This window comes from Melopsittacus undulatus, chromosome 5, assembly GCF_012275295.1.
Source record: "Melopsittacus undulatus isolate bMelUnd1 chromosome 5, bMelUnd1.mat.Z, whole genome shotgun sequence".
Classification (NCBI taxonomy): domain Eukaryota; kingdom Metazoa; phylum Chordata; class Aves; order Psittaciformes; family Psittaculidae; genus Melopsittacus; species Melopsittacus undulatus.
In genome coordinates this window covers 56,679,541-56,692,502 of record NC_047531.1, presented here as the reverse complement: position 1 = coordinate 56,692,502, position 12,962 = coordinate 56,679,541, and the positions used below count along the sequence as shown (strand labels likewise).

Here is a 12,962-nt window from a genome sequence, read left to right as displayed (position 1 = left end):
GACTTTTGGAGGGACTTGATCAAAGCACCTTTCAGTCTTCCTCTCCCCCTCTTTTCCAAAGTGACACCCTGGTGAGCTCCTGATCAGCAGCTACTGCCCCATGCTGCTTCTGCAAGAGGTGAGGGGTACATAAATGAAGGCAGTGGCAGGTTAGGAAGCTTTACCACCTGTCAGTTCCAGCTTTCCTTACGGCATCTAACATGTGCCACATGAAAATTGCTGCTGGTTTGTCCTTCCTCTGTCCCATCCTCCTTATAATTCTGTGACTGGAGGGATAGGGCTGTTCAGACTCCAGAGATGTGAGGTGTTTACTCAGTCTATTCCGCGTGGCTAGAGGCTTTAGCAGCTGTCACTGTTAGCTGTATGTGGACATACATCTGCAGCAGGCCCAGCACTTGCCAATGTGGGATGTGAGATGCTGGGGCTGGTGGGAGAGGCATGTTGTTAGAAAAGGACCCATCGGATGCCCAGCCTGACCCTGGTGAATAGCTGTATTTGTGGCACTCATTTTGCTGCTTCTAGCATCACACAACAGCAGCACACTCAGCAGTCCTCCTCTTTGTACGCTCACCCTGCTTCCTTGTGTTCTTCCTTTACAAAAGGTACATCCAAGCAGCCACCTCCCCCAAGGACATTGTCATCATTGTGGACGTCAGTGGGAGTATGAAGGGCCTGCGGATGACCATTGCCAAACACACCATTACCACCATATTAGATACTCTGGGAGAAAATGACTTTGTCAACATCATTGCAGTAAGTTTCACTAAGTTGTCTTCCTTGTGCCTTATGCCAGCTTTTCAGTCCCCTTAACGAACTGCAGGCATTACAGTGGTGTAACTACAACACTTAGTACCTATGTTGATGGTGGATTAAAACCAATTACCTTTGGGAAGCTGGCTTTATGTGGTCAGCAGAGTGGCTGCTAAATCATGTCCCCCCCTCCATGGAGGATGTCAGCTGCATCTTTTTGCTTACTTAGGGATGTGAGTGCAACAGGTAAAGTGGTATAGAAAGACACTAGAGCTAATAAATTCACCTGGCATAGCATAGTGTAATACTGTATTGGGCTCCAGCCTCAGGATAATGTTTCCAGGCTAGAAAATTACCAGAATATGCCTTTTTGTGTATCAGAACCCTGCAAGGCTGCAGTCTAGTTCAGCCTGCACAGGTCTGCATGGAGTCTGGTCAGGTTGCTTCAGTGTTACTATCTCCCTTTTTAGGCCGTGGACAGGTTGAGGATGTGCTGGCTACCCATAGAGAACCAGCACTACTGACCACAGAAAGCAAAGCTTTTCCATGATCCAGGCCAAGACCAGGAGGCTTGGTGCCAGGTTAAAGCCAAACAGCTGTCTGTCTCCTAATTTTAAAAGCTAATTCAAACACCACCTCTTTCCCTGGGCTTTTTTCTATAAAAGCTTGCCAGGGCACAGTCACTGAGATATAAAGTCTACTTTTTGTCAATAGTGTGTTATTGTGTAAGTTACTTAGAAACTCCAGTAAAGATCTGTCTTTATATGGCTGGATAGTTGGAAGAGCAAACAGTGTTGGCAGAAAAATGGAGGCAAGCCATTAAGGATTCTGAAATATCATCTGTTCATCAAAACAATCCCAGAAAGAGCATATAATACATATTCCTTTACTGTACCCACACCAAGAACCTACCAGCTCAGACACATTATAGCCTGACCTAAGCTCCTAAGCTTGAGCATTAGCAGCCTCTTAGCCATGCTTTTAGGAATGATGCTCTTCTGAACCTTGCAGGGAAAGGTTTATACTGGCGTGTTTTACCTCACATATGTATCAGGCTAGAATAATACACCCCACTAATTCTCACAATTTGGTGGATATGTGGTAACTTGATATGTTGTTATTCAGCCATGCACCAGAGGCATCAGAAGTTAGGATACAAAATTACTTGCGAAGTTTGACAGGGGACTCGCAAAGCCTCCAGAAGTCAAAAATATGTGCTAGAAGCAAGGCTGAGGGCATAAGCTAATAGAGCATGGAAGAAATCTCTACGGTGTGAGTGGAAAAGAAAGCAATTTTGTACCTGTAGAGATGCCCAGAAAGAACTCAGCAAAGCACCATAATTAATGCATTATGCAAACAGATTGAGATTTGTCAAAATTACATTTTGTATGATCACTGCAAACAGTTGTTAAGGGAAATGTGTATAAAATGGCATAATGTTCCATACTGTTTTCTGAACATCCACCCAGGACATGAACCCAGTTTTCTCCAATTACAACCCCTTTCTTTTCACTTTCTCTTTGCAGTATAATGATTATGTTCATTTTATTGAACCCTGTTTTAAGGGTATCCTGGTCCAAGCAGACAGAGATAACAGAGAGGTGAGTACCAGGCTCCTATCTATGTTATTCAGGGAGCTCTCTTAATGTAAGAAGTACACGAGGTTAAGATGTTGCGACATGAAACTCCAGGGGAGAAAACAACCATCTCCCAAGACATGTGGGGTTGCAATTCAGAAACAAGCACCAGTTCAGTGGTGTGTGCTGGCTCTGTGGTTCACCTTTGCTTACACAAAGCCACTATAACATGGGGGCAGCTGGCTAGCTAACTAGCAGCAACCAGCTTCCCAGTGTCACAAGGGATGCACCACCACTACTACTGCTAGAGCCTGACTGAATCCAGCCCAGACTGCTGTGGAAGAACAGCTTGCAGAGGGAAAAGGGTCTCCACCTTTGAAACCCTACATCCTCAACCACCAAAAGAGAAAAATCAGCCCTTTTCTGGTGAATGTGTTCTCAGCCTGGCCTGATCCTTTGCCAGGCTGGACTGCCAGCAAGCTTTCTCTGATGAGGGGGTTTGTTGCTCTTATCCAGGAGGGCTCAGCCTGTACCCAGCTGCTCCACCACCCTCTGGGCTGATTTGTATCTTCAGCATTTCTTACTGTCTGGTTTTCTTCAATTCCCTTTTCTTTATACTAATACCACAGATGTATCACATCCTTCCATGTCTTCAACAACCTGATTTCTCTCCAGATTTCTTTCCCAGCTTAGTCCTGAGTCTGAGTATGACTCCAGAGAGTGATGTCTCCTGCAGCATTTCCCAAAGGATCCCCAAGCATTTTGGATGCTATGTTGCAGAGAGCACTCTCTGAGGGTTTCATTTACAACCAGATCAATGCCTCTTAAGTAATGGATGAGCACTGATTTTGATTTTTCTTTTTCCCCAATCCAGTTGCTCTTGCATGCACAGGAATGTTCTGCTTTGTTTGTTGTTTTTTTTTTCCTGAAGGGGTAGGCAAAGCAAAGTCTGATTTCTAACAGTTTTGTCCCTTGCATAATGTTTTATGGACCATGCATGGTCTGCAGCACATAGACTGCAAAATGCAGTCCTGCTCTGGTTGCTTGGGTGATGGTGCAACATGATGGCACTGCCAGTGAAACCGCCACTTGACTTTCCCAGCTCCACCATCACAGTGCTGCACTGCACATCCAGCAGTGGTGAAGGAAGGATCAGGAGCCCAAAGCACAGATTTTTCCAGGTTACCCTTTCCTCCCTCTGCTGAAGGAAACACCCTGCCTGCAACTCACTGCTGCCTTTTTTAATCCCTTCTTGCCAGCACTTCAAGCAGCTGGTGGATGAACTGCAGGCAAAAGGAGTTGGCACTGTGAACAAGGCTTTGACAGAGTCCTTCAAAATACTGAGGGAGGTAAGAGTCAGTGCTGCTGCATGCGTTGGGCACAAGTGTCCCTGCCCACCCCTACTTTCCCCTCTCCATCTTATGACTTAGCACATCCTTCATAGTGAGGCAGGGGGGCGGTGGCATAAGCTGATCTCACAGTTCTTGACTTCGTGACAGGCAGTGTGCAGGGGTGACCCCATACGTTGGAGGTGTCAGTTTGTGCATGGTGCCTTGAGGCTGCCAATCCCTTCAAGGCTGTAGCCTCCTGAGTGCTTCCTTAATGAGCAACACAGCTGGGCATTGCTCTATAACCTTGGTTATAGATGGTGGCAATAAAATACAACTGATCAGCTGAGGGTGACAGTTCTAGTCATAAGTAATGTTATTACAATGTGAGCCTTGATAAGCAGATGATGATGAAGATGTGAAAGATTATTCTCAGGCTTCAGGTTTATTTCAATGTCACTTTGAGTGTCAGTGCTTGGGGACTAGAAGAATTAATCAGTCAGTCTGATCGTGTCCTGTGATAAGGATTGTAAATGATTCATTGCCTTATGTGAACTATTGTGACTTCAGGAGCCTGGAGGTAAACATAAAATTTAACTGTTTCCTAGGGAAGGTTAACAAAAAAGGACGAAGAACCAGCTGAACACCCCACCTGCTTGTAACCCTGTGGATAGTGTGGTTGGCCTAAAGATGCCAATGCCTTTGGGGCTGACAAAAATATGTACACGCTATGATGCTAGTGGCCATAATGATGATATTGATGTTAAAAGTAATGTGCTAGAGGTATTGACACCCTGGGAAGGATTCTCCAGTCTTACTTATTTTACAAATTGAAGGTTTAAGTTTGTTGTTGGGTATGGTAATTCTGTTCCTGTTTTATACCAGTGCAAGCATGATCAGAGTTGAACTCAGGGATGGTGGTGCGTGATGCTGACTTGCCAGTGGTTACAAAAGCATAATAGAATTAATGGCAACTTAAGAAGAGTGTGGTGTAATATTGGCATTGCAGTCATAGGCTGGCAGGACTCTTAGTAGTAATGCTTCAACATCCTTGGAGGAGGATAGTTGAGATGGCCAAAGAAGCAGTAATGATATAAACCTAGAACAACTGCATGGACTAGAGGCCTGCTAGATTTATCTACATGTGGCTTTGAACTTTATGACAAAATTAACTTGAGCTTTAAAAACAAAGATCTGGAGCCCATATAGATATAAATCACAACATTTAAAGAATTTTTCCAACAGAGGAAAAAATGATTTCTTAATATCTAACACAGCACTTTGCAACTTCATCCCAGGACTTCTGTCTGCCTGATGATATTCGGAAGAGACAGAGGTGATGTCTAGGGCACAAGCAGAATTGTGCACATACATAGGCATGCAAGTACAGAACCAAGTCTGCTGTCCTAGAGCAGCCTTCCCCAAACTTCAGCTTCCCTATTTAGGGGCCCACCTAGAGAGTGTCTTGATGCCACCAGCTGGAGGACCCCAGGCTCAGCAAGCATCACAATTTAAGTCAAAAGGGTATCACCTGCCAAGTGGTCTTACACTTCATGGACTCTCTGAAATCTTAGAGATTATTAGTTCTGTATCAGTAATAGGAAAGGAAAATGGTTTTCATCAGTGTGCCCTGAAACAAATCTGTGCTGCTGCAGTCATGCAGAGAGGAGAAAGGGGAATTTTGGCTGAATTGGCCACCCCCCTCCCATCAGACAACATTCACATTCTAAGCTTGTAGTCATAGCTGTTACTCACAGACTGTCCTGTTATTGTTCACAGGAGCATACGCAAGGGAATGAAAATGAAAATTGCTACATCATACTGATGAAACAGGTTTTGCTGATTACAACAGACAACCAGTAATAATATCTGTAATGAAAGTGATTACAAAATTTCCCTGGTAATTTGCCTCAGTCCAATTGCTTGCTTGCAGAATTAATAGCCCAGTAGAGACTCAGTGAGGTATGAGTAGCAGAGAGGGGCTGCAGAAGAGCACAATCTCTCACCATCTTTGTCTTCCTCCATTCTGTTGTGGGGTAGACAGGGTATATTTTAATCTGTGATGCAATCTGCAGGAGAACAGTTAGCCAGAGCCTCCCCGATCCTCTCAGCCATGCTCAATAAATTCTCTATTTCAATTTAGCCACACACCAAGTGGTTTCAATAAAATCTGCGTGCCAGGGATACCGTGGTCTCAAGCATACATTCATGAAGTGCTTCAAAGTTCTGTCAAGTGAGCTCCTTCCTTGTTTATCAAGTTTTAGTCTCTCTCACCGCTGTCTTCTCCTTTCAGCAAGCTTAGCACATCTTGTCCTCTCACCCTGTTCTTGTAGGATTTATACCCCTTTGTTCTGGCCGCTGCTCTTCTCATGGCTGCTTCTAGGCTGCCTTCCCTGAAACACCATCCTCCCACCAGTTTATAAGTGCTGCAGCTGAGAGCTATCAAGTGCTAAGCAGAGCAGAATAATCACCTTCCTTGTTTTACACACCACAGTTCTCTTAACACAACGTAAGACAACAGCTATGTTTCTTCAGACACTGTCACATTGTTAATTCCTATACGACTGATCCGCCTCTGCAGTATTCCTCTCTAGCCAGTATTCAGCCTCCAGTTCTTTATTTGAGCCTCTGACTATCCTTTCCAATGTACATCAATTGTAAAGATACTTATATATTTTTATAGGCATGCCAAAGATGTGTGTACATATATACATATGCAAACACAGCCCTAAGTCTGAGAGAGTGATAAAAATGTATTCATATATTTGTTACATAAGAATAGAGTTAGGATTAGATTATACAAAATCTGTGACTCTTATGGCTCCTCCTTTCTCAGGGTAATTCTCAGACTAAGTAGGTGTTTTGCAAGTTGATGGTTTCTGACCCTGTGGAGGAAAAGAAACCCCAAGTTTTCCTCTCTGAGGTAACCTCGGAATGATGCCTCCTCTTAATGCCAAGCTGGTTTAATTTGTACCTTGACGGGTAGTTGAACTCAGAAATAACATAGATTTTGAAGTTGCTTATGAATAGGTCACTCAAAAAAAGGCTATAGGTAAAAAAAAAAGAGTGGTGAAACCGGTAAAAAACTGGACTTCGGTGAGGTGTAAGATTGTGTAACCTGAGCAAACTGGTGTCATGAAAAGAATGAGCCCATCTATCTGCTGATGGGAGTAAGCATAGGAGTTTGTGGCCTCTTATCCCCACCTGTGTGGGGAAGCATTTCGTTTGCTCACTCACAAGAGGACCATGTCACTAATTTTTCTAGCAATTTTCTAAATGTTCAAGGGCAATTTACCCACCTAGTTTATCCCCTTCTTGTAACATGTTTTCTATCGATTCTCACTTTGTTCTTTGGGATCTCAGTCCCAGTCAGGTCTCAGCTCACGAGGCAAGTAGTTCAGCAACACCTTCTGCAATTCTTTCCCTTTCTGCTGAGCAGAGATTATTCAAATTGTTTCAATTAACTTTTTCTTTAACCCTACCACTTTGTGACCCTGCCTGTAATTCATTCATCCTTTTCTTTGTTTCTTATCACTTCAGTGTGTGCACAGCCATTACAATATTGTCCTTTTGATGATGAAGTATGACAGCTATAAAGCATTTCTGCCTGACCATTTCCCTCTGTTTTTTATCATCTGGCAACATACTCTTTTTACTCCCTTTCTCTTTTCTTCTCTGAACGTCTGTAAATCTTTTCTTGATTCTGCTTGCATTTTTACAGACCCAGATCTGCAGCATAGTTTTCAGGTTATGCAAAGTTTAGGATTTCCTGTTCACCAGTTTATTCCATTTCGCTTAATGCCATCTCTCATTTGTTCTTCACTAGCTTTCTGTTTCCTTTTCTCCAGCTAATTTTCTACCCATGAGACACTTTCCACTAAGCCTGAATTTTCAGTAACTTCAAAGGCCTCTCTGGAGGCAGGTCTGTATAAGAATGGGGCAGGAGGAGATGAAGAGGGGTTGCTCAGTCATCTGGCCTGATGTGTGTAATCTGCATGCATGCCTGTGCATCACTGAGCTATGCTGATATTCTTATTGCTTCACTAGTAACTCTTGTGCCTGGCTGTAACTGCAAAGTAAATGACAGTGAGCAAATAAAGGAGTGTAAGAGACTCTGACCCTGAATTAATTAGATCATGCCTGCTACTCCTGGTAATACAACCAAAGTTATATGGGAGAATACATAGCTTCATCTCTTATTCGCCAACTGCAGCTCTAGCCCGCATTTATTCAGGCACCTATTCTGCAGGCATCTTGTTCCCATTCTCCCCTTCTTTCATGCTCCTGAGATTTCAGTCAGAGCAGGGAATTATGCTCAGAGCCTGATGTGAATGCTGTCAGATCATTTGCTACAGCTGCAGACAGCCACAAAAGGACCTAAAAGCCAGGGATTACCTCTTGTTCATTTGTTTTCTAAATCTGTCTTTTTAATCTCTATTTCTATGACACTGATGATCTCATTTTCCCTGTTGAAAATACCATCTACTCCTGTAATTAGGAGATTGCTAGTTCTGATACAGCATCTAATTTCTCAGTATCTGAGTATTATGAGGTCTGAAGTAAGCTACATGAAGAGAGATCTGAAGTAGTTTGAAATGGTGGATAACCTTAATTAAGTGTTAATTTAACAATTGTCTAAACAAAATACGTTGTACATTGCAACAGACTGGAATAAGCTGCTTTTGTAACTACAAGGTTCACAGATCTGTGATCTAAACCTCATTCTGACAGCATCTCCTGCACCATCATAAACCTATGCCTCCTTAATGGATGCTCACACTAGTCCAGCTCTCTGAAAATCTGTGCATAATGGACTTCTGTCCTAGAAATAACTCACTTGAGACTCCTTATCTTTTTCTTACCTCATGATCTGCAGCAGAATCCTATGCAGCTATCAACTGCTTTTCCCCTTTTGTTTCCACCTAAGCACATCCTGTGTTTGTTCCTGTTGTTCATCCTCAACCTTTGCCCTGAGTCTCCTTGCTAAAGGGGGGAGACACATGTTCTGACTCACTCTTGAGCTCCAATTACCCTCTAGCTGGCACTGATAGGCTTTCTTTATAGAACAAGGTGTAGAAGCTTTTTGGATGACTGGAAATGTCAGATGTTAGGGACTCTGTAGGGAAAGATAGAGGAGATCCTCCTGTTGGGTTGGCATGACCACAGCAACAGAGCTACACTATTTCCCCTCTCAATGTGCTGCTGTGGTGACACAAAAGAGGCAGAGCATGTCCAACTACCTCATTCTGGTTCAGTAATTCACACAGATGTTTTGCTTAAGAACAGCTAGTTAGGAATGACCTTATTACACCACCCTTCTCTTTCATGATCACTTGTACCTATTCTGGTCAGTGATACATGAAACAGGGAGAAATGGGTTCACACATGTGGTCATTCAGAAGCTGTTGAATCCATACCTACTGCAGTAGAGTAACAGGTACTTCAGTGATATTAAGAGTAATGTTGAAGGAGGCAGGACTGATAACATAAAGAGTGGTGAAAGGAGACATTATGGTGATATTAGCACTAGGTATCTATGGTCATGATGTTAATCTGCAGTGGAACCACAGTACCGCCTGTGTTAGTAAAGACATTGATTTCTGTCCTAACAAAGTATTACCAAACCAGAAGGGACTTGTTAATTGAACCTGAAAACATCTATAAAGTCCCAGTTTGCATCCTGTGCTCTTGTCCTCCCACTCGGTGCTTGCTTTCATTTTATGTAATTAGTCTCGCCACTTGGATACCTTTCTCCTCATTTATAAGATATAACTACCCTCTCCAGTTTAAAATTGCTGTGTTTGATATAACATTAGTCACCCTTCAGTTAGTCTTCCATATGCTCTCCATCTTGTGCCGTTGCCTCTCATTAATCTTGTGTGGAGAGCTGTTGTATCTTGCTCTTTCCATATTTTTTTACTCTGCGTCAATTTCTGCATCCTTTGCTGATCAGATTTTTCCATGCTCAGAAGCAATGAGATGCTCTGCAGGGAGAAGCACATCCTGACACTGAGCTAGGAGCTGCAGCAAAGTAGCTGTGTGTTTTGTGCTTTGATGGCCTCTACTACCTCCTCTGGTGACTTCTAATTCAGTACCTGTGTTGGTGCTGCATAAGGCACTTGTGCTCTCAGGTATGCTGGTTCTAGAGAACCAAGAGGTAAATGGCTCTTCAGGCAGGAGCAGGAGATAAGCAGTGCTTGAAGGCTGTTTTTCCTGGCTAAACAGGCAGGGTCTGGCTTTTTCAGTGCCCATTCAACACCTCTTCATGTGTTCTTGGGAGCACATCAATGTTTATACCAAAGTCCCAGAATACCTCCACTCTACCTTAAATATCACTTATACACAGATAACAGGTCATCTGTCATTATAGTGTATGGCCTTTTTATCTGGCACATTAATAACCTATTTCATCCCTGATGGCAGTAATGCTCTTTCTTTCCACATGCTCCTGCCTTTCTCTGCTGTTTTTTGGCAGATTGATGGATTTGCCCTGAAATAATGAGTCTGATTTCCTCCTCCTGTCATGCTTTCTGCCATAAAAAGTGACAGTTATTGCTGTCAAATCAGAATTGCAGTGTTTATGGTCAGCCTATAGTTGTTTGCATAAACGAATGCCACTGTAAGATGCGAGGCAGCAGGGAATCGTACCCTTATGCCACAGCACTTACTTCCTCATTATTTTACTTCTGTAAAGTCTCCTGTGTCTACTTGTGCTAGGTAGGGCTGTATAAATAAAACAATTATATGCAGCATACAAACACGGTCTTCATTTAAGCAGAGATCTTTCTGAGCACAGTGTTAGGTTTACAAGGGAAAGTCAGGATCTGGCCCACCATGAACAAATACACTGCAGTTATACATAAACAGCTCATGCTGAGGTAACTAATGCTCTTCGTCTCTGTTTGCAGTTCAGAGAGGCTGGTCAAGGAGGCTTGTGTAACCAAGCTATCATGCTGATCACAGATGGAGCAGTGGAGGATTATGAAGCTGTGTTTGAAAAGTACAACTGGCCAGATCGGAAGGTTTGTCTGGGAAGTGCTAAATGGAAAGGGCAAGGAAAGGGGCTACCCTGCTACGGTGGGAATGGAAGAGTGAGCCAGGATGTCAGGCAGACCTGAGCATTCACATCCTTCAATACCCACATGCATCCAGCTGTAAACACAAAGCAAAGCAGCCAGGCAGGAGCCTGCTGCAGTGGTTTTAGAGGTGGTAGGATCACAAATGGGTAGCTGTAGGTCAGTGAAGATTTATTATATTTTCATACCCTTTGATTTCTAAAGGTGTGACAATGAAAACACTCTCGTGATAAAATGATAAAGACTAAGCTGAATACTTCAAAATAATTTGAAAAAAAAGGTATTTTAATCCCATCCAAGACTGTTTATAATTGGTGCTGTTCTTACAGTATGCAAAAGAATGGCCCAGACAAACTCTTTAGGTGTCTTCTAGCCCTATTTACCTTGGGGTCTATGATTACAGGCTTGTACTAGCAAAGCAGACTGTGAAAGAAGAATAGAGCAGGGCTCATCCTAAACCCTCTTGATTTATTTGCTTACCTCATCCCAGACAGCAGCAAGGCACAAAGGGAGAGAAGCAGCCCAGTGAGAGAGCACGCGGCTGTTAGAGCAGTGTATTTCAGGATTGGCTCTTTTGTTGTTGGTCAAACACAGGAGAAATGGTGAAGCTTTCTCTAAATGATTGATGCAGCCAGCTGTTCCCTTGGGTAAAGGATTCCTGTGTGCTATAAACCTCTCTGCATGTGGTTGCTGAGAGCCTGGCAGAGCTGCTATCATAAAATCAAACAGAATTTGCACTTCTGCCTTGTTATTCAGATGACCTTGGGTGCCACTGGGCTTTCTGGGATTATTGTAAATGGAAATCAAGTTCCAGCCCACAGAATGCAAAACAAATGGAGCAAGAGGCTCCTGTCTCTGTGTGAAGGCAGACCTATTGCTATGCACCACAGATAAGCATTCACGCTAGTGCATAGCAGGATGCTATCCTCAGCCATTTGGGTTTGTTAGCACATTGCAGCCTAAGTCTTCTATCTTTGCATTCTTGTTCCCAGGTCCGGGTTTTCACTTACCTCATTGGACGGGAGGTCACTTTTGCCCCCAACGTGAAATGGATCGCCTGCAACAACAAAGGTGCTGTATGGGAACAGTTCCCTGACCCCCATCATGTGTACCGTGCATGGACTGCAGCCACTACAGCCTGAGGCCCAGGAACCCTTGGTTGGAAAGCAACCTAAGGAAAAAGCAGACCCTGCTAGTCCGTGTTCAGAGTGACTGTGTCCAACTAATACAAGCCCTCCGTGCTGAGCCACCACATTTTCCTGTCACAGTGCCAAGGGACACTATGACCGAGATTCATGCTGGCTGTAGTCCACCTAAGTCCCTGTGCTTATTGTGTCCCACTTGCTGGCTTTTGACAATCTGTCTAAAACTCTGTCAGAAAGCCTGTGACATCTTTTGGCTGAGATACAAAACTAATATCTTTTCTTTAAAGATTTAACAGCATTTTTCATGAGGTCTGCAGGTTAACCCCTATATCCTGGCCAAATTCTTTGTGTGCCGGTGGTTTCACTGAGGTACCAGAATAGCTTGTTAATCCCACCACAAACCCAATATTCTGAATATGGCATGAATGGTAAAATCCATTCAGAGTAAGTGAGTCACCTCTATGCATTTGGGGCCAGTTAAAAAGTCCAGTTAGCCTTAACAGGCTCTGCAAGGGTAAAAGAAGAGAGTGGGGAAAAAGAAAAGCTGTTTGGGCATGACTTGGCCTCAGCCTGCATGGAGACAGTCAGAAATGCTTGCTATACCAGTATCCTGCTTAAACAGGGAAAGGAAGAAAGGATTGAAGCTGGGGGCTGACTAGCTAGGTATATTGACTCTTTTCCTGTCTGAGCAGTGGCTCCAGCAGACTATGTAATGCATGGGTGCATTTACTACTGAAAATAATTGACAGACAAGAGCTCCTAGCCTGCAGAATGTCTGTGAGCTGGAGATGTCCAAGGCTCAAACGTTTGTCTGTTACACTGAATCACGCATAAAACTCTTTATCTTTGATATATGCAACAAAAACCTGGATTTCAGATTGCACGATCAGCCCTAAGATTAGTGACAGGCAATTCACTGTGCTGTTGGCTCACCATAAAATGTGAGAATGGATTCTCCAGAATAACCAGAGAACAAATTAACCAGACCAGAATTCTCACCAGACTTGAGCTCTGCACAAGGCTCACTGATTTTGGTTCTTCTCTTTCAGCACATTGTATAGCTCTTGTAGTCCTGTTTTCAAGAAC

At 43.5% G+C, this 12,962-nt stretch overlaps 1 protein-coding gene across 1 annotated transcript in view; it reads left to right on the top strand.

The window, feature by feature from the left end:
• Positions 1-12,962, top strand: part of CACNA2D4 (calcium voltage-gated channel auxiliary subunit alpha2delta 4) — a 129,712-nt gene that overhangs the window by 19,812 nt on the left and 96,938 nt on the right. The window contains exons 8-12 of the mRNA XM_034063348.1: positions 603-753; positions 2,277-2,351; positions 3,587-3,676; positions 10,564-10,677; positions 11,724-11,802. Of these exons, the coding sequence (XP_033919239.1) occupies positions 603-753; positions 2,277-2,351; positions 3,587-3,676; positions 10,564-10,677; positions 11,724-11,802 (509 nt within the window). The remainder of the gene's footprint in view (positions 1-602; positions 754-2,276; positions 2,352-3,586; positions 3,677-10,563; positions 10,678-11,723; positions 11,803-12,962) is intronic.